The 22314-nt window shown below is 39.1% G+C and overlaps 1 protein-coding gene across 1 annotated transcript in view; it reads left to right on the forward strand.

Annotated features, from left to right (window-relative positions):
* LOC110161233 (uncharacterized) overlaps nucleotides 1-21287 on the forward strand; it is a 29069-nt gene extending 7782 nt beyond the window's left edge. Inside the window, exons 2-14 of the mRNA XM_020925950.2 lie at nucleotides 1096-1212; nucleotides 3062-3217; nucleotides 3363-3501; nucleotides 5031-5197; nucleotides 6476-6610; nucleotides 7828-8013; nucleotides 8636-9354; nucleotides 9868-10010; nucleotides 12499-12720; nucleotides 14066-14311; nucleotides 16261-16400; nucleotides 16946-17239; nucleotides 17577-21287. Of these exons, the coding sequence (XP_020781609.2) occupies nucleotides 1096-1212; nucleotides 3062-3217; nucleotides 3363-3501; nucleotides 5031-5197; nucleotides 6476-6610; nucleotides 7828-8013; nucleotides 8636-9354; nucleotides 9868-10010; nucleotides 12499-12720; nucleotides 14066-14311; nucleotides 16261-16400; nucleotides 16946-17239; nucleotides 17577-21287 (6375 nt within the window). The remainder of the gene's footprint in view (nucleotides 1-1095; nucleotides 1213-3061; nucleotides 3218-3362; nucleotides 3502-5030; nucleotides 5198-6475; nucleotides 6611-7827; nucleotides 8014-8635; nucleotides 9355-9867; nucleotides 10011-12498; nucleotides 12721-14065; nucleotides 14312-16260; nucleotides 16401-16945; nucleotides 17240-17576) is intronic.
* The last annotated feature ends 1027 nt before the right edge of the window (nucleotides 21288-22314 follow it).

The raw sequence follows: 22314 nt of genomic DNA on the forward strand, positions 1-22314 counted from the left end.
GCAAGCAAGCAAAGCAGTAGCAATGGTAGTAATAGTAACAGGAGTAGTACTTGTCGTGTATTAGCAGCAGCAGTAGTATAAGTAGTAGTAGCAAGAAAGCAAAGCCGTAGTAGTGGTAGCAGTAGTAGTACTAGTGGTATTAGTAGCAGTAGTAGTATCAGTAGTAGCAAGTAAGGTTTATTTATATAGCACCTTTCACAGACAAGGAAGTCAGAAAGTACTCCATAACAATAAGTTAAAATACATAAATGACATGATAAATACTAATGTACTAGTAGAAACTACTGGAGCAGTAGTAGACGTTGTAGTATCACAAAAAGTATTCGCTGTGAGATCGATATCCGACTGATTATTACATTATGTACATTAAACAAATTCTATGGGCAGAAGAAAACATCCAAAAAACAGAAAGTAGTATTAGTGGTAGTATTAACATTTGTCACAGTATTTGCTTTACTTTTACCTCGAACTATGTAATTCTAGAGTTGTAATTACGCTGTAGTGGTATGTATATAGGGACTTGTTTGTTTTACTGCCTCATTACACGGTCTTTACTTTTACTATTCTTTTAACATATTTATTATAATATGCTATAAATGTCATTTTTATTGCTCAATTATTTTTCAGGTAAAAATAAATAAATGAATAAATTGACTATTGAAATATCAGAGTAGCTTCCGTAGTTACTTTTGTTTTCTTCTTTGGTGCCATATCTGTATTTAGTTATAACTGTGAGTCTGGTAACTATGTGAATGATCCTTGCATCTTAATTGTGCAATAAATGTACACATGAAGTATTTCTCTCCATCTGTAAATATTGTGTACTTAAATAAACACGTCCTATATTACACAAAATGGACTCTTGTCAGCTTTAAGACATGTTAAAATGTTGTTACTTCCTTGAAAACAAACCTGGAATTGTGTTATATTTCATTCACACATGTTTGAGTAAACCTTTATTATTAATCTGTCTCAGAGTCCTGCACGGGTCCGTTTTTGGGTCTCCAAAAATGTCAGATCAGAAAATATCATAATATGGGCTCTTTAATGCACAGATTTGAGATATTTAAGAAGAGTTTTCCTTTCGTGTTGCAGGTGTTGATGAGCAGTGAAGGCGCCCGATCAAGAAAGAGGAAGAAGAGAGAATGGATCATCCCTCCATCCAAACTGAAGGAGAACACGGACTACTCACACAAAGAGTACATCGCAAAGGTCTGTCACTTCAGTCGAATTCTTTAGTCTATAGATAGATAGACGGATGGACAGATAGATAAATAGATGGGTGGATGGATAGATACATACATACATACATACATGGATGGAAAAATGGAAGGACAGACGGACAGACAGAAAGACAGACAGATGGAAAAAAGACAGACAGATGGATGGACGGATAGATGGATGGGTAGTTAGGATAGATAGATAGATAGAGAGAGAGAGAGGGAGGGAGGGACGAACGGACAGAAAGAAAGACATATGGATGATGGATGGATGGATGGATGGATGGATGGATGGATAGATAGATAGATAGATAGATAGATAGATAGATAGATAGATAGATAGATAGATAGATAGATAGATAGATAGATAGATAGATAGATAGATGGAAAGAGAGACAGACGGATGGAAAGACAGATAGATGGATGGGTAGGTAGCATGGATAGATAGATGGATGGATGGATGGATAGAGGGAGGGAGGGAGGGAGGGAGGAGGAGGGAGGGAAGGAGGGAGGGAAGGACGGACAGAAAGACGGACAGACAGAAAACAGACAGATGGATAGATAGATAGATAGATAGATAGATAGATAGATAGATAGATAGAGAGAGAGAGGGAGAGATGGAGGGAGGGAGGGAGGGAGGGAGGGAGAGATGGAGGGAGGGACGGACAGAAAGACGGATGGACAGATGGATAGGTGGATAGATAGATGGATGGATGAATGGATGGACGATAGATGGATGGATGGACAGACGGAAAGAGAGACGGAGGGAAAGACAGATAGATGGATGGGTAGGTAGGATAGATATAGATAGATAGATACAAAGAAAGAAAGAAAGGTAGATAGATAGATAGATAGATTTGGTATGTCAGAGGGACTTTGTAGGTGAATGAAATTGCCGTAACGCGTCTAAAATCATGCCCAAACATCCAAAACCTTTTTACACGTGTTATTTTTACAGTTATACAAATATTTGCACAAGCGTATCAATATGCAAATTAGAAGTGAACAGATCCCAGCCCCGTTTTCTATAAATGTGTCACTATTGTGTGTCATAGTAGCCCTGTTGGTTGATTTACCACCAGGGGTTTCTCACAATCATAATCAGTAGCTGCTTGGATGATATCACCGCCACATGGACCCGAGCCAAACACGGTACTCGCAAACAGACTTTAATAACCGAGTTTATCAGTATCACAGCACGTACCTGCCCGAACCTGCAGGTGTGTCATATATTTACATACGGCAGACTCAAGGCTTAATCAGACTTACATTTTTGAACTGCGCCGTCTTGTCCCTGGTTGGTATAGGCCAAGAGATTCAATCAATTTAATTACAACTCAGTCATGATGAGTGTGGGAGGCAGAAGTGTGCGCTTTGAAGGTTGCTGTTAGATAAATAATGAGAAAACAGTCAGTTTTCTCAAAATGTTACACTTGGCATCTTTTTAGGACAGATAGGGATCGATATAACTTTATGGGAGAAATTTATGAATGGAAACCCCAAACAGTAAATACAGATATGTTGAATGTTGTCTTTGTTTTGTTAGAGATTGTGTTTATGAATTTGCCTTAAAGGTATATCATTAACTTTTCTCTTGTTGCTTTTCTCCATGGAGATGTTATTTCTATCTTTCTATCTATACTTCTTTTATTCATTAATCTGCTTGACATATATAAATAAATTAAAAATGAATAAATGTTTAGCCGTCGCTCAAACATGCTCGAATCACTCCAAATACAACTTCGAGATTGTAGATGGGAAGAGAAAACAATAGCACGATTAAAAGCTCTGAAAAGTCGATTTTGCATAATATGTCAGCTTTTTTCTCCTTTTGCCCTCAGATCCGCTCCGATAAGGACAAAGCGGCAAAGGTGGAGTACTTCCTGACGGGTGCGGGGGCAGACAAACCTCCATTTAACCTGTTTGTGGTGGATCATGACACTGGCTTCGTGCGATGCACTAGTAAACTGGACCGAGAAAAGTTCCCCTCCTACAATGTAAGAAGCATTTGTTGTTTATTGGGTCAACATTTATGTCAATTCAGTGGTGGAAATTGTGTGTGTGTTTGGGTGGGTGTACTTGTTGACACTGAAGGAAAGAGAGAAAATAAAGGGGTTGAGCTCAAGTTCATTTGTGTTGCAGCTGACGGGGGTGGCTAAGTTTGTGAACGGGACCGTTGCCGAGGACGACATCCCACTCACAGTCACGGTCCTGGATGAAAATGACAATCCGCCAAAATTTGAGCTGCACAGAGGAAACGTCTCAGAATCTAGTGAAAAGGGTAGGTATATTATGTACTTTTTATTTAGTTTTTATACAGATGAATAACTGAATCTAAGGCTGTGTAAGAATGTCCACCCAAGCCCCTTGACACTAGCACTGACACTAGCACCTTTACACAGTAATGGTTCATTTAAGAGTGTTTTATTCAGAATCAGGATCAACCATGCCAGAAACTAGAGCTTCTGTCAATCAATCAATCAACAACTTTCTTAATCCCAAAGGGCAGTTCAGTTCGCAGATCTCTGGTTTTGCACAAACCATGAATAAAATCATGTACATTAGCAAATTTATAGGTATGGAATAAGATCTTGTGAGACAAAATTACCGTAAGATGGTGCACACATGCTGAAAATTCCCATGTTTTTACTTTTTTTTTAACCAGTGAGATAAATTTTTCGAGAAGCTGTGGTACAGCAAGAATATTAAATCAAGTAAAATCAAAAGCGGAAAGGTAAAAATTGGGAACTTGATTACACAATTTATTTATAGAAAACAACAATCTCGTCTTGTCTCGTTCTCGTCCATCCAGCCTCGTGTCTCATCTCATCTTGTGGAAATTTTATCTCGTCCCACTCCTACAAATTTACTTTTTATTTAAACTTTTATGGCAGAAGACATAAAAGACTTAGCATATATGATTCTTTCAGTCTTGTTGTGTCCCGTTACACATCTGTCGCTGTCTGCTGGTGTTTTTTCGACACTCGCAATGCACTGTGGACTATTTTGACCGGGCTACTGACCTCCGATGTCCAGTACTTTTCAAGTTGTATTGTGGAAAAAAATTTGAGTGCCCTACTCACCAAATGGACTTTCAAATACTCCTACAAATGGTGTGGACCCCTACTTAGTGCTTTAGTGTGGACATTCGGACACAGCCAAAATCTGTTAACTATGAATATCCACGTGTAAGGATGGTTAGACCATTTTTGATGTAGGCCTACCTCAAAAAAATACTTTTACTTTTCTGTCCTGTTCAGAAATGTAGTGCAGTAGAAACTACAGATACCTGCTCGTAGATGTAGTGAAGTTAGAACGATCCACTTTAAAATCTACTCAAGTAAAGTACAGATACTTCAAATTTATTCTTAAAGGTGTGACTTCTCTGGTTGAGAGTCAAACACTTTTGACCATGGAGATGTTATTTCTTTGTCTCGAATGTTTCACACTATGTTATTAAACCTTTCTATCTTCATGAAAACCAAACCAGACCAAGTTACAGGTTAGATCTGTGGAGAAGCGACCCCACTCACAGTCAAAATACCTGTTTTTGTGACCTATAAAATCATCTGTTTTTGAATTAATGTAATGTAAAGCTATTTAATGTCATATTAATAGAAACAATCATGTTAAAAAGTTACACAATGCACCTTTAAGTGCAATATTACACTACTTCTACTTCATTACGTTCCACCACTGTTGTCTCGTTCCATCCCAAACCAAAAAGTATCTCCTTGATTAATTTTGTAGCATATGAGGTCACCGTGCTCTAAACGCCAGCCTCCATAGTGAAGTATTTGTCTTTCACAGGGACGCTGGTCATGAGAGTCCAGGGTAAAGATGACGATGAGGAAGGGACCATAAACTCTGAACTGCACTACACCATCATCGGCCAAGAGCCGCCTGGGGAGTTCATGTTCCGCGTAGACTCCAAGACTGGAGACCTGTACGTCAAAGAGCCCACACTGGACAGAGAGGTAAGCCACATCCATAGATTACACTACTGGTCAAAAGTTTTAGAACACCCTCATTTTTCCAGTTATTTATTGCAATTCATGTCCAATGAAGAGCTTGAAATGGTACAAAGGTAAGTACTGAAGAGCCAGAGGTAAAAAAAAAAAAAAAAAAAAAAGATAACAAAACACAAGTCCAAGCTCTGCCTAAACTACCTCAGGAAAAAAGAACAAGATGGTAAACTTGAAAACATGCAGTGTCCAGCACAGTCTCCAGACTTAAACCCCATCGAGCTGGTTTGGGATGAACTGGACAGAAGAGTAAAAGCCAAGCAACCTACAAGTGCCACACATTTATGGGAACTTCTGAAATAGACTTGGGAAGAACTTTCTGAAGAATATTTGGTTTCTATTGTAAAAAGAACGAGCCACGAGTGTGTTCAGCTGTTATATCTGCCAAAGGTGGACACTTTCATGAATCAAAAGTTTAGAATATGTTTTGGTCAACAGTAAACAGTAAAAAAAAAAATGGAAAAAGTGTGGTGTTCTAAAACTTTTGACTGGTAGTGTATAAATGGACATAGCTAACCCACTAGCCGTTGCTTTCCAGATAGGAAGTGTTCATGGTTTCGCTTTTGACTCCATTAACTCAACTATTTCAGATTGAATAAACACAAAAAAATTGTCACCCCTTTCTCTGTATCTGCTACAGTCAACTTCGTCATTTTGTTCGTATTAACCCTCTCTCAATGATTCTGATGTTTTTGATTTTGCTATTTTCTCTGTAAATAAATTCTCGGCTCCAAATTCGCCCCTATAACCACCAGCCTCGATGAGCTTCATTTCACTGGAGCTGAACACCATGGACGATATCACTCCCTCAGTCCACTTCTTTATACAGTCTACGGGCAGATTAAAAAAAATAATGAAATAATGAAATAAAACTCAATTTCGATTTAATGGGCTTTGTAATATGGCGATAAAAACTAATCATAATCATGTCATCTGATTCCTGTGATAGTCTGCTTTTTTTGTTGAAATCGTATATCGTAATCGTACAGCAGTGCATTGGAAAATTTCTCGTAATCAGATATGAACAGAAAATTATTAAAAAAAAATATTTTGAAAAAACTATATCAATCCCAAGAGCAATTGGTTTGGTATAGAAAAGTTTGAGTTGCCAGATTTTGAAGTAGGATCTTTGTCAGGAGTGTGAACCTAGTCTACTTGTGTTATTTTTTTTAAGATGATGTACTGATTACTGTAAATGAAGGTATTATTAACGCTGTATCCATTTCTCAGACGTACAGCTTTTACAAGCTGGTGATCGAGGTCAAGGACATGGGAGGAGCTCCGGGTGGGCTCGTAGGCACCGGTACAGTGGAGATCCAAATCCTAGACATCAACGACAACGTCCCCACTCTGGAGAAGTCCGGGGTAGGGATTTTTTAAAGTTCTCATTTATTCATGTCAAACCTCCTTGTCAAAATCTGATTTGTGGGTCTGGTCTGAGTCATGTCAAGGGATAGAGTGGAGCGTCATTGGCAAAAACTGTTGTTGAGTCCTTGGGCAAGACACTTCATTCACCCTGCCTAGTATGCGCAATAAAAACTAGAATCTTTATGACCTGAATTAAGAAAATGTTATATTGATTTGAGTAAATTTCTGGCTACACTTAAGATAAGAAAAATAACATCGCTTTGCACTTAAAATAAGAAACTAAATTGTATATTGTTTAAATAAAAAAACAAAACAAAACAATACCTTTTCCATTGGTAGATAATTTCACTTGTCAAGTGAAATCTACTAGCCTGATTCATCATTCATGATTCGTCATTCATGGCCTCACAGTATTAGGATTCGTTTGCTTGACGGTAGGCAGGTACTTTTTTTATTTAGCCAATCGCTGTTATTTGGTCGTGGCGTATGTAATGCGCCACTAACGGGCTAACTGGTATATTAACTTTTCCCAAATACCACAAGAAGAAGGGCAATAATGTCTTTCCCACTGATAAAATTCACCAAACATTCTCTTTGTTCCGGCTTTAAATCCTCGATCTCAGGAATCGTTGCCAACGCAGAATGTATGGCTCTTCGCTGATTGGCTGGTGCCAGGACTCGCACTTCCGGGGCTTTTGCAAACCATCTAGTGTATTCCAATTCGTGACCTAGTCGCTGGAGAGAAATGAAATTAAGCGGAGGCACTAGGTGGCGCCAGCCTGGCTAGAAATCTACTCAAATCAAGTAAAATCTTCTTAATTTGAGTCATTTGAACTTATTTCCAGCAGTGTAAATGTGATATCTGTGGCTGCAGTAGTAGCTTGCGTGGAGTGAATGAATAATGCATGAAATTGGAGTGTCTGGAAAAGCTCTCTACAAGACAAGAGGATCTAAGTAATTACAGAGCATTGAAAAAGCCTCAATTGGTTCATAATCTCTCGCCATTTATATCAAGCTAAACAACTATTAAATAATGGGCAATGGACAGTTTAGTTGGTTAACATCAGTGAAGCAAATCCTTCATATTAGGTCATCAACACTGGTTAAGATATGGGTTAAATTTTGATTTAGTTTAGTGTTTTGGTTAAGGTTGGACAAGTGCTCAAGATCATATCAATCTCCAAAGAAAACAAATGTTGGCGTTGTGTTTGCAGTATACAGGCTCGGTGGATGAGAATGTAGAGAATGTGGAGGTGATGAGGATCAAAGCCATAGACAAGGACCTGATACACACTGACAACTGGCTCGCCGTCTTCCACATCGTCAAGGGCAACGAGGACAAACTCTTCACCATCGAAACAGACAAGGAGACCAACGAAGGCATCCTCAAACTCGTCAAGGTCAGAGTTGGTTCAAACTTCACTCATGGTCTTGTTAAATGTTAAGATCCTTCAAGGGACACTATGAAAGTTTTCTTTTGCCACCTGTTTGTCTCCATAGAGATGTTATTGCTTTGCTTGAAATGTCATCAAAAATCATCAAAATCATGTCATACTATGGAACATTCCAGGCAAAGCAATAAGACTGGGAGTGGATGAAGTCAAGCAGATTACAGACAAGTAGATTTTGATACACATTTGACTTTTTTTTTTTCTTGTATAGCTTGTATACTTACTAGCATGGCCAGAATACTAAAATTTCAAACTCAATTTTGATAGAAAAGAAATTGCTCGATGTTCAATACAAATTTTAATACCATAATAATGATCAAGAAAAAAGTAAACAATGTACTTTCAGCACAAAAAAATGCTTTTTGTAAGATACAATGTGGTTCTATACTTGTGTAAACTGTTCAGGAAAAGTAAAATTTTGCCATTTTTATGGGATTTTTCAAGTATCAATACTTTTCAAATCGAGTATCTTCTTTTATTTATTTTTTTTGTGGTTTTCTAATTGCTTAAAATCTGATTTCCTGTACCTTTGACAATCCTAATACTTACAATTTATTCCTTCTGTCTAAAGGCTGTGGATTTTGAAGAGGTCCAGAATCTGGATTTGGATCTGTTGATTAAGAACGTGGCTCCATTTGTGAAGGGAAAAGCTATCTTGATGGACGTGGACGTGACAGTGGGAGAGGGCGGAGACGGAGGCGGAGCAGGGGCAGGGGCAGGGCTGGGAGCAGACCTGGGTTTGGACATGGACATGGGAGTGGACCTAGGATTGGACATGGGGCTTAACGCTGGAGTAGACGCTGGGTTAGACGCGGACTTGGACGCAGACTTGGACGCAGACTTGGATGCAGACTTGGACGCAGACTTGGATGCCGAGCTGGGCGTGGATCTTGGGTTGGATGCCGGACTTCACCCGGAGCTTGGGGGTGGTCTTCATCCTGCAGGAAAACCAGGACCAAAACCAGGAGGAGGGCCAGCAGGCGGGCCAGCAGGCGGAGCACCGGGACCAGGCCTCGGAGCAAGCGTTGGCGTCGGACTGCACCCAGAAGGTCATTTGGGACCCCACGGACCCGGCAAGAAACCAAGGCCAAAGAAAAAAAGGCCTAAGAAACCTAAGGAACCCAGCTATCCCATCCACATTTCCGTGAACAATCTGCCAGAGGGACCAGAGTTTGTGCCAGAGACCAAAGAGGTGCCAATATCAGAGGATCCTGAAAAAAGCTTGGAAGATGTTATCACAACGTACGCTGCCATTGATCCCGATACTGGAAAGGTTGCAGAAGATGTCAAGTAGGTGCCACAAACACATTCAGAAGTCCACATAAATTGTTTAAAGTTAATCACATAAAAGGTAACTGCAATGCCTAATCGTAACTAGTCGATGATAAAAAATTATCACGGTCATATTTTGATAATTGTACTTATAAAATGCACATGAAAATACCATTTTATAGCAAAGACAGTGGTGTTATTAAATTAAAATGTCAAAAAAAGAATGAACAATTTAAGATTATGTATCAATAATATACCTTTTACATAAATATCTCTAGAAGCTTTTAGTCACCATATTTTTTTTCCACCATATATTTCTTTATTTGGATGATAATGTATTGTAAAAATAAAATGTCTAAATGTGCAATAGGGAGTCAGACAGTCTTCTCAGAGAAAGTTTGGGTCAGGCCTGAAATTAGGATTAGAAACCTGAGTTCTAAAAAGACATTAACAAATCAGCATCCATCAGAATTTCTTGAAATTAAATAAATGTAGTAGTAAAATCAATTCAATCTTTTTGCTGTTTTGCAGTTATGCCAAAGCTTACGATCCTGACAACTGGATTACTGTAGACGAAGAAACAGCAGAAATACGACTAAACAAAGTGCCAGATCGAGAGTCGAAATTTGTCAACGGCACACACTACATCGCCAAGGTCCTGGCCATCACAAAAGGTACCAAGCTGCAAAATTTAACTTTTTTTTCTCTTTATTTTAAAAGTGCAGTGTGTAACTTTTCAGGTGGAAGGTTTTTCAAGTATTTTTGAACTATAAAAATGTAATTAAATAAATATAAAGTAGAACAGTTTAATGTCATACTGTAGAACATTTCAGACAAAGCAATAACATCTCCATGGAGACAAGACCTCCACCAGAAAAGTTACACAATCCATCTTTAAGTTTGAAAATATTACCACTAGAGACTGTACAGCTCGGCTTTAGGCAGAGTTTCTTTCCCTTTTGTCTAATGTGTTCATACAAGTTGAGATAAGAGCCATGATGGACAGATTTTACTGCACTTGCGTTTGACTGAACCCGTCTGACGGCTCAGTCCAGGTGTGGCTCTGGAAAGTGTCAAGCTTCTGGTTGAAATAATGTGTGAACTGGATTTATGACAAAAAGGGAGGGGGTTTAAGGTCTTTGCAAGGACATCCAAATGCACCACCAAAGGCAAATACCTAAGACGTTGAAACTACTTCTTTCACTTGGAATAAGCTTAGTCTAGAGGTTTTTTGTCATGAAAATAGAAACAAAAATACAATAAAGTCTGCATAAAATAATACAACTTTAACATCTTGAGACTTCATGTCAGATTAGTTTTGACTATCATGTGACGCAGCAGAAGTGCTTTCAGTGCGTGGTTTCTTTCATTACAAAAAGAGATGAGGTCTTGTTGTCCCCAGGCCATCCCCTAACTACACAGAGAAAGTCTGTTCAAATAAATAATGAATAGTAGTAGTGATAAAGGGCAACCCTGGTGGAGTCCAATAATGAAAAATCTGTAATCATGTTTCAAAGGGCCCATATTATGTTATAATGTTACTAGTAATGTAACTAGAGCCCGACCGATATATCGGCTGGCCGATATTATTGGTCGATATGGGCACCTGGAGACATGTCGGCTATCGGTCGATATGCTTGCTGATATGGGCCGATATTTCACGTGGGCATGTTATACCTCGTTATAAAGCTTAGACTCTCTACATTATGTTCATTTAATCCAATTTACAGACAGATAAATGTCCTAATATGTGGCTCCACATCAGTATTTATCTGCGGTGTAATTTGTCTGTGTCCATACTGTCCCTGAACACACCCCCAGAGTCACGTCACTTCACTCACGTCCTGTTGTTTACACCCGCAGCCGTGCGCAACACTGAGATTATATTCTTTTTAAGGACAATCGGTTTGAGTCTGGATTAAAAGGACTTTTATTAGTGCAGACTTGTGATGTGAGGAGGAGCCTGTGTGAGCTGAGTGTTGGAAATACATCGAATTTGAAGCTTGTTTTGGCTATTTGTTATTAGCGATTAGCTGCTGTAGCTCCCGCACATAAACAGGCTGTTTTCTATTGGTCTATTGTAAAGTGACTATATTAGGCGTATATTTGTTACTGGACCTGCACTGATATGTAAATGAGCTGTGAATAGACATGTGAATGATCTACATTTATGCATATAATTAATTACCGCGGCACGCACGTTTTTATGGCTAAAGGCTAATAGCGCTAGTTTATTTACTAGTTAGGAGTTAGGGTTATGGGTCGGTCGCGATTGAAGCGGCTCTTAGAGCCGGCTCTTTGAGGTGAACAATGGGAGCATGTTTCTTATTGGGAGCCATGTTTTCTCTTTTTCTCACTTTTTCTCTTCAAGTCGCTTGTAGACCCGTAGTTTGACAGCAGCAGCGGCTGAAAACGAAACTTTCAGAAATCTGCATAGGATACTAAAAAAAAAGTGCATATTTGGCTGCAGTTCAGCATAAAATGAATAAACCAGGACTAATCTTGGGCTGGAGTGAGGGAGAGACCAAGTCCTGACACTCAGTTCTGGTTTATTCCTGTTTTACACATGGTTTAAATCTGTTTTAGTCCTGGTTTAGTCCTTTTTCAGTCCTGGTTCAGTTTTGGTTTAGTCCTGCTTGCAACAAAACCATCTCAAGACTCGCTTGGGAGCCGAAAGAGCCAGCTGCTTTAGTGAGCTGAGCCAAAAGAGCTGGTTGTCAAAAAAAAAAAACTGGAATACCCATCACTAGTAGCTAGAATGTGATGCAAAAATGCCATTAGGCCAATCTACTGTCTGTAAATATGACGTAAAGAGGCAGAATAACAATAAATGTTGCCTAAATAAACCCAATTTAGAATCCACTAGAGCCAAACCTTAGTTTTTTAAACAATTCAAGATTTACAGTGAATTTTTACATCACTAAATATATCGGTGATTATATCGGCTATCGGCAGCTCCAACTCTCATTATATCGGTTTCATATCGGCCACAACAAAATCCATATCGGTCGGGCTCTAGTTGTAACGTCATCACAAACATACCTGGAGTTGTGTTTTGTTTCATTCACACATGTTTAACACACAAATCCTAAGTCCATTTTGTTTAATACAGGACCTTTAAACATCAACATATTTAATAAAGTGTCATCTTTCTTCCTTCAGACATGCCTTCAAAGACTGCCACAGGAACTATAGCCATCAAAGTCCTGGATGCCAACGACCATTGTCCCAAACTGAAGACACTCTATGAGCCCATCTGCGCTGACAAAAAGACTGTCATTGTCTTCGCAGAGGATGAAGACGTGGACCCCAATGGACCTCCCTTCACCTTTAAGATCAACCCTGAAAACACACGCGGCCCGTGGGAGGTGGAAAGTCTTAGTGGTAGGTACAGAAGAAAAAGCAAATCAACCATACAAAATAGAAAATATATATAACAAAAAACCTGAATAGTTGTGATTGATTTACATCTTGATTGAGTCTGAGTTCGGTTCATTTTGTTCATTTTCAGTGTATTTATGAATTACACCAAGATTAATCACAGTTTAGTCCTGGTGTACTCTTTACACACTTGGTCAGTATCATAAACCAGGGGTCACCAAACGATTTTCTCTGGGGGCCATATTAGCGCTGACTGATGGGGGGCAGGAGTCAGGATGGCTGTCTAACGGAATAGTATGACCAAAACCAAAATTACCACCAACATGGCTCATTGTGTAGAAGAAATTACAAGCCTGGTACGACCATCCACGATATTATATCAACCACATAATTCCTGGCACATATTTGTTTATCGTTACTAGTGGTTTGCAAAAGTAGTAAGTACTTCACAGTTTGTTTTAATTTGAAAGACCACAGATATTTCATTTATTGCTCTAACTGCACTACAGTACTCTGCACGTGCATTGAACTGTCACTGTTTGATCTCAAGCCTGTCAGGTGACGAAAATTCAGCAGCAAATGTAAATACGTCATATAATTATTTAAACATAAATGTAAATACTTCACATAAATATATTTTTTTTATTGAAAAATCCACAAAATACAAGATGCAGACATGTTATTATTGCCAAAAAGTAATATAAAAAAATAGGCCATGAATGAGGCCATGGGCTGGGGGATCTGTCAAAGGGGCATGGCGAGCCTCAGTTAGATGACACCTGCCATAGACTGTATATATAAATAGACATAGCAAATGTACTAGCCGCCGCGTTCCCAACAGGAAGTTCACATGCGCGCTCTTCTGGCTCCTACTGACCCTGGCTTCCATTGACTTACACTGGAATATTGTCACCCCTCTTTCTGTGACTGCTTTAGTGAGCCTCATCAAGTTGGTCTTCAAATATCTGTATTAACCCACTCTACGTGATCCTGTTTTGTTTGTTTTTTTTACGCTATCTTGCTCATTAAAAAATCCTATTCATAACATGGAGCCTGACTCTATATTCTCCCCTGTATCCTCTAGCATTGCAAGCTGAAAGCACACTCACTTAGTCCACTTCTTTATACAATCTATGATCAATACTTGAAGATGTGTCTGGTCACCAATGGGTCTCCACCTTTTTATGATGGCCATGATTGCTTAAGAGGAAAAAAGTCAGTGCTTGGTTCTGGCTCAGGTTGCAACAGATTTGGATTTGCAAGGCAATGAGAATGCCAATTTTCAGAAATTTAAGGTTCTCTAAAATGACTCTTACCTGGTTTCATCTTATTTTACTCTTTTGTTTAGATACCTCAGCAGCCCTTCACTCTCAGGAGATGCTTTGGCGGGGCATATATGAGATCGAGGTGGTTGTTTACGACGCCCAGGGTAAGGCCTGCCCCGTTCCGGAGGAGTTCACTGTGGAAGTATGCGAGTGTAAAGGCAAGGAGGACGCCACCTGTGGCATCAAAGTGGCCACAACCAGTGACCGCGCCGTGGACTTCGCTGGTCCTGCTGTTTCCCTCTTGCTCGTGGCTGTTTGTATGCTGCTCTGTAAGTCTGCCCACACTCTTCAACTGACAGTAAATATGCAATACTGAGACTTTAGACTTAAACTTACATTGAGACAAACTTTATTGATCAACAAGGGACATTATTTGGACACAGTAGTTCACTCATCACAATATATTATAAAAACAAAGAGCAAAAATATAAATGGTAATAACAAACTCAAAGTAAGTAGCAAAATTAACAAGAGACTGATGTCAATTGTTAATATACAAGTGTAGTAACTAGTAATACTAGTCCACAAGACATAAGAAGAAAAACAAACAAGAGGTCGTAAGAAGATAACAACTTTGCAGCTGAGGGTGTGAAACTAGATGTAATCTGAGCTTTATTTTTACACAGTCTGACTAGAGAGAGCAGACATGGTTGGAACTACAACAAGTGAGATGATTTGTGCACTTAAACGAGTTTCTCACACATAAAATGACTGTCACACGCTAACTACGATTCTGTTCAGGTAGCTGCTCTCACCTTTTTGTAGAAAATCAAACTCCTTAACAGGACTATAAACACTTGTATTGATCACAGGCTTCTGAAAATGTGCTGTTTAAATCCATTTTGTATTTTTTGATAGCGTGATGTCATTGCAAAGTATTAATAATAGGCCCATTCTCCAGCTTGGAAGTCCTGACTATGAACCCAGCTTAAAACTAGAGAAAGGATCCAGGGCAGTGACAGGTTAAATGCAAGGGTCCAGTATTGAAGGGCGTTTATATGAAGATGACAAAAGTGCATCCAACAGAGCTCAGGATTATGACACCACACCTCATAGAATTTTCACTGAACCTAATGTTAAACCAATGGAGAATTTAAGACACTAAATACTAGCCATAGTGTTCATTCAAAGGTTTTCTGGCATTATAGAGTGAAAGATGTGTTTAACAACAGTGACCCAGCATTGTATTGGAAAAGAGTCATAATTTCCTTGTCCTGATCCTTGATATGTGACAAAAAGGAACATTTTCAGAGCTAGAGGCTACAGGGTTCCCACTCTTTTTCACTGACAAAATTTCAAAACTTTTCCATGACTTTTTTATGAACTGAAGTAAATTTTCCATGACTTTACAGCACCCTACATATGTAGAATTGATCACACGTTTAGATTTAAATATGAAATGTTAACCCTTTCCACTCACCTTATGGTTTGGTATTATAGATTTTTTAACATTCAAAATACTGTCAGTGCATTTATTGTCCTCTCTTTTAAACAAAAGGTGCATACATTTGGAAATAATCATAATAGCCTAATGATAAATTAACAGAATGTTGTAGAGATACTAAAATTCAATGAGTTTTCCAAAACTTTCACTGAATTTACAAAATTCTATGACTTTTCCAGGCCAGGAAAACTTTTTCAGGATTTCCATGACCATGGGAACCCTGTAGAAACATATTTTAAATTCTGTCTATTTAGTTTGAGGTAGTAAATGTCTTAAACTTTTTAACTGGAAATATTAAAATGATGTATATTCATATTCAGTGATGGAAGAAGTGAAGAATATCTTGTAAATGTACTGAGTTACAGAAAACTGACTACAGTAGTTAAAATGTATTTTGTAATGTATTCTGATCCAAAGTACTCTATTTTGAATACTTGGAATACTTTTACATCTAATTGCATTATATTATAGTGTACAAAAACATGCTATACATTGCAAACAGCTTGATTTTTTTCACCTATGTCTAATTAGCGAAGGAAAAATCACATGCACACACTAAAACTGTGCAATCCAAAGCTAAAATTATGTGATCAGTTATCTCTAAGTTTTCCTTTTAATTAATTAGGAAAGCCGTTTTATTCTGAATAACACCCGATGAAAAAGTAACTGTACAGTAATATAGTTACTCAAAATTAGTATTCAGAATGTGTATTTTTTGTACATGTATTTAGTCACTTCTCAACACTGTTCATATCATATTCCTCTTTTCCACAGTTGTCCCTTGTCTGTTGGTCTTCTGTCAGTGTGGAGGGCCTAACGTGATATTCGCCGACAAATTCCAAGAACTGCCATGTGATATCGATTGTAAGGAGCACCTCATTGCCTATCACACAGAAGGCAGAGGAGATGATAAGGTATTTTTTTTTTTATTGTTTCTTTGTTTGTTGCTTAGTGGAAATATGCTACGTAAATTATATGAATTTTGAATTTTAAATCATGATTTTAGAAGTTTTGAAAAGATAAGATTTATTTAATTTGGTCTAGTATCTTTGAACATAAATGGGGGCCTACGTTACTACTTGTCACCCATTAATAACTCCATCCTCAGACCCAAACAAAAACCAATAGTAGGGCTAATCATCCTAATAGGGATTGAATGACTCATTAGGGGCATAAACATTTATGCAAAAAAAAAAAAAAAGAGTTTAATTCAATTGGACTTAAAGCCTGAGTACCTGACTTTTTCCTCAAAGAGCATAGTGTTAAAGAAAAGTAGCACTTCAGGCAGATATTTAAGTCAATGACTTAACAGAACCCTGTAAGAACTGAAAAAAGCTATGTATGGACATGTAGTCACTCTTAAAAGCTTTAGTTGACAGGAATACATTTTCTTTTGCAATTATAAATTTAGTTATTTTGGCATAATCTTGACATATTTTCCTGTTATATTTTTTTTTAGGAGGTACCACTTTACAGCGCTCCGATAGTTATCGGCCACCAAACACTACAAGAGAGTGGAATAACCAACAAAATCAAAGAGATCATAACAACGAGAAACGAGTTCAATGAGTCCTTTGTAAATATAAATAGTGAAGGCAAAATGGTGATGGACGAAGAAACCCACAAAAAATTCAACGAGAAATACATGCATGCATTGTCTATCCATGGACAAAGGGCAATATATGACCATCAGACTTCACTGTTTGAGAACATCGCTCTCCCTGATGCTTTCCTGGAAGAGTACTACACACAGGTGGGTTTATGATGAATTGAATTTTATAGGGATAGTGGTCATGTGCAGTCATTGTTCATGGTTGAGGAACAGGGTTAGGGTGTTAGGATATTAGATGTTTGACAGACAACTATTTCAGAATGAGGTGGTTTTACATAGGCTTGACAGTGAATGAAAAGAGTAGTTGTGTGAAATCTAAAATGTCATCTTTTTAAAAATCATGATAGGATTTCGTTTCCAACACCAACCATTCGGTAAAAGAATCTTGAGTTTAGAGTTGCCAAGAACAAGACTCCTGTGTTACTGTTGTGCTTTTATTCCTTACATTATCATCACCATGTCACTTGTGTCCCAACAGAAATCTGCCCAGACTATTACTGGAAAGGATGCCCTGTTGGTGTATGATGATGAGGGCCGGGCTTCTCCTGCCGGGTCGGTGGGATGCTGTAGCCTCCTGGAGAACGAGAATGACCTAGAGTTCCTTGACGATTTGGGACCAAAGTTCAGAATCCTTGCAGACATCTGCTCACCAACACCACTCCCTCAGCCAGAATTGACATTCAAGGGTGTTGTCAAGACGGAGGTTAAGAAGAAATTTGTTGAACCGGTTGTTATTCCCAAAGTTGAGAAGATTATTGAGAAACATACTGATGTGAAAACAGAAAAGGTGACTAACATCTCAAAGTCAAGTGTTACCAATGTTAGCCAACCACCACAGCCTTCACTGACTCTTCCACGTTCACAGGTGACTAATGTAGCATCCAACATCAACCAAACATCTAACATAAACAGTTCATCCAAAATTAGCACGTCTAATGTTAGCCACATAGCTACTCTGCCACGTGCTCCTCCAACTATACTAGTCCAACAGCCACAACTTTTCTATGCTGCCAGTCCTATGCCAATGCCCGTACAGTACATAATGCAGCCATCATTGTCGAATACCGTCCTGGTGGCGGAAGGTGGAGCTAACACAAAACTGCCTGGTTATATTGTAATGGGTGGTCCACAGATTGCTGGTCAGGCAGGCAGTGTGACCCAGTCATCCACTCACATCCTTAAGAGTTCAGGGGTCAGTGGAGGCTTTGCAAGTGGTTCTCTTACCTCTGCAAGTCCACTTAGTCCCACAGTATTTTTCCCTGGAAGTCCTACCACTGCAACAGCCAGCCCTTCAAGTCCGACCATTTTGCTTTCAGGGAGCCCAGGTTCCCCAGGCATTGTTGGAATGGAGGGCTTTAAGATAATCGGTCCCAACCCAGAAGGCCACTATATGCTGGTCAAGGACACTATTAAATCTACTTCGAGTGAAACAGACAGTTCTAACCCAGGCTCGCCTGAGGGTACTTCACCCAAAGGTGCTGTCCTGAAGAAAGAGGCTGCTCCTCCTCAGGGGGTCCTAGGCCACGCAGCCCATCCCAGTGTCATCGGTGTGATGCCGGGACACCCTTTGACTAGCATTAGGGGGTTAGCAACAGTAAACAAACCATTGGGGGGGGCTTGGGTTGTGCAGCCGCAGCACATAGGATTAGCACCAGTACGGGTTTTGGGGGTGGGGCCCGGGGCACCTCAAAATGCAGGGGTAAATATAATTCAAAGTAGTGCTCCATTGGTACAAACACAAGCTGCAAATATTCCTAAAGAATCAGAACAAGACATAGGTGGACAAAGCTTTTCAAAAACATTAACAAAAAGAGGCAAAACCGTTCCCAAGAATTTACATATCAACAAAAATGTAACAGAAGGTGTAAAAGAGGACAATATTCTGAATGCAGTACCTACACCACATGTACAGCTTAAGTCACCCACCTCTCCACTTGAAACTATTATAGAAATAACAACTGATCCTACTATTGAGCAGCCAATACAAATACCCGAACCTCAAATAGTGCTTCAGAATAATTCAGAGCTCTCAGACAAAACAGAAGATAGCCCAAATGTAGTTGAACCTGCAATTGCAACAGAAGCTAGCTTATTAGAGGTGTCAAAAGATATTACTGGCCTGGAAGACACCATTTCAACCAGCCAGGATGTTGAAGTTTCAATTGAATCAGTTATAGACACTGTATCCACAAATGACCCAGCAGAACCTAAAAATGACCAAAAAGATGCAGAGTTGGTTGACGATGTTTTTGAAATTATTGAAGACACGGCCAAAGAAGTATCTAGCTCTAATGGAACTGTGGAGGAAGATACTTTAGTGGACCAAAATACTGATATCTCAATTAACATCGAAGAGGAGGTTGCTGCTGAAATAACATCTTCCACAGAGAAGGAAGAAGAGGAAATGCCTCAAGATGAAGACAACATAGCAGTTGATGAGGTTCAGGCGAAAGATCCAGAAGTTGTTGTTGAAGAAAGCCAAATGGACCAAGATGTTGTTGAAGAAAGTCAAACAGACAAACCTAACCTTGATTTTAATGCAACTTTGGAGGAAGACACAACTTTATTGGACCAAAATGCTGATATCTCAACTCACCTAGAAGAGGAGGTTGCCGTTGAAATTGCACCTTCCACAGAAAAAGAAGAAAAGGAAATGCCTCAAGATGAACAAAAGGAAGCAAATGATGAGGTTCAGGAGAAAGATCCAGAAGTTGTTGAAGAAAGTCAAATAGAAGAACCGAACCTTGAACCTGAAGATGCCAACATACATGACCAGGAGGTAGAAGACCCAGCTGAAATTGAACTTGAAGAGCAAATTCCTTCAGAAGCTGAAGAACTGGAAGAAGATTCTACATTTTTGGACAATGAAAATCTTTGTCAAGAAAGCAATGTGAACCAAAATCTTGAAACTGTTGAAGATTCAGCAGAGGAAAATGAGCAAAATACAGAAATGGTTGCAGATACAGAGGAGCCTTTGGGAAATGAGTCGGAGGAAAGTGTTGAGAACCCACCAGAAGAAGATTCAGCCATAGAACTTGACGAACAACGTGAACCTTTGACAGATAAAGTGAATACAGAGGAAATGCATGACCAAGATCTTGACACTTCTGAAGACTTAGCTGAAGAAACAGAAATTGACACATCTCCAATTGCTGATGACGAAGCTGAACAACCTGCAAAGTCACCAGTACAGAAGTTGATTCCTGACACCATCGCAGAGGAAGCTGAAGCTGGTTTAGAATCTGATCAAGAGCAGAATGAGACGACATCAGAAGACACTGAAAAAGATGAAGAAACACCAGCTGAGGATCAAGATTTGAAAGATTTAAACACTGACCCCATAGCAGACACTGAAGAGAAGGATGAGGATGTCCAGCAACCTGACGAAGCTGTAGAAGATACAGTGTCATCTGAAGAGCAACCAAGCCAACAAGAAGATCAACCGATGACAACAGATGAGGAGCAAGAGACACCCATGAATGAAGATCTTGTTAGCTCAGATGTTGAAGTAGATGAGCAAATTACACCAGTAAAAGAATTGGCTTGCGAAACGGAAGAAGAAATATCAGCAGAAATTCTTCCAGACGATACTACTGCAGAAACTACAGATGAACAGCAAGATTCTGAACAAGATGAAGACATTGCTGAAAGTCAAATTGATGAACCAGACTCAAATGAAGGTGAACAAGAGGTAGAAGAGCAAACAGAAGATAATATAGAGGAAACTCCTGATTTGGAGTTAAAAGAAGAAGATAATTCACATTTGGGTGATGATCTCGGTGATCAAAATGATTCCAATTCAAGTGTGCAGCCAGAAGATGTAGATGTTGTTACTGAAGATGTTTGTCCATCTGTGGAAGAGACAGAAGATACTGGATTGGATGAAGAAGAGCTAAGGGATGAGGTAGCCATCTTGGAGGAAGAAGTGCCTTCTGAACGGAAAGAAGCTGACACTGAAGACACAGATGACAAAACAGATTCATTGTTGAATGAAGAGCATGTGACAACACCAGAGGAAGATGACAAAGATTCAGAGTCACTAATGGAGGATCAAGATTGCAGTTTGGAAGATCCTGAACCTGTAGCAGACATCGAAGAGAATGATCAGAATAACAGTGAAATTGAACCAGCAGCCATACAAGAAATATCCATCAGAGGATCTAGAGGAAAAAGATCCAGAAGAGGCTGAAAAAGAAATTGAAGTTGCGTCAAGTCAGGAGATTTCCTAATGTGATGCTAAAACTAATTGAGAAATTCCAATTCTTGATAAACCCAGATTAAGTAAGTATTGTTGAAGGCCAAAGGGAAGATCTCAAATGGTCAGTGAATGCTACCAATGTCCATTATTCTCTAAAATGTCTGAAGCACTTGTAAGGCTCAATGATTATGGTATGGATCAGATGCCTGGACTGAGATGTGGGTAGAAAGATTCTTAAGATTACATGGATGGACAAAGTTACAAACATGGAAATTAGAAAAACAGATTACCCCGAATGAAAACTGGGGAATATTGTTAGTCGTAGTCCATTCCTAGCAGCAAAGAGGGGAAGAGAGAAACCGTGATTAATCTGGTAGAAACCGTAGACAGGACTGGTCTATCTAAGAACCAAGACTACTGGTTGTACCATCCAACCTTACACTAGCTGGAACACAGCAACAGTGAAATTACAACTCATTTATTTTACTCATTTATTTCTGTGTGGCATTGTGGGTTTCTATAAGTTATGTTAGGCTACGTATTTACCAAATGAACCAGCTCGACTTTTGGGTACACTATAAAATATTTCTTTTGCTGTTGGTGATGTTTTCTCACCAAACTCTAATCAGCATAGCAGGCAAGGCACTGTTGTTTAAAGCTGCACTGTGCAACTTTTCTGGTAGAGGGTCCGCTACCTGCTTGTTCCGTGGTATGACATTTAACACACCTATGTAGCATTTATTCATTACGGGTGTTTCTATTGCTCAAAAATACAATTATACCTTCTGTAAATTGTGCTCACTCTCCACAGATGTGAACAGTAATGTAGCGAAGTGCTGTAATTTGCTTGTCTCTGTCATGACCCTCCACTAAAAATGTCACGCAGTTGTGGAATGTACAGATTTTGGCACTTGGTATTGGCAAAATTGGCAGTTGGAATGGCTTAAAACAAGGTAGCTTCATCTCAAACAACAACAAAGCACTGTCCATCTTTAAGTGCTTCATTTACGACGCTTTA

The sequence above is a fragment of the Boleophthalmus pectinirostris genome, unplaced genomic scaffold (genome assembly GCF_026225935.1).
Source record: "Boleophthalmus pectinirostris isolate CB_2022bp ecotype Guang Dong unplaced genomic scaffold, ASM2622593v1 HiC_scaffold_7, whole genome shotgun sequence".
Lineage (NCBI taxonomy): Eukaryota > Metazoa > Chordata > Actinopteri > Gobiiformes > Gobiidae > Boleophthalmus > Boleophthalmus pectinirostris.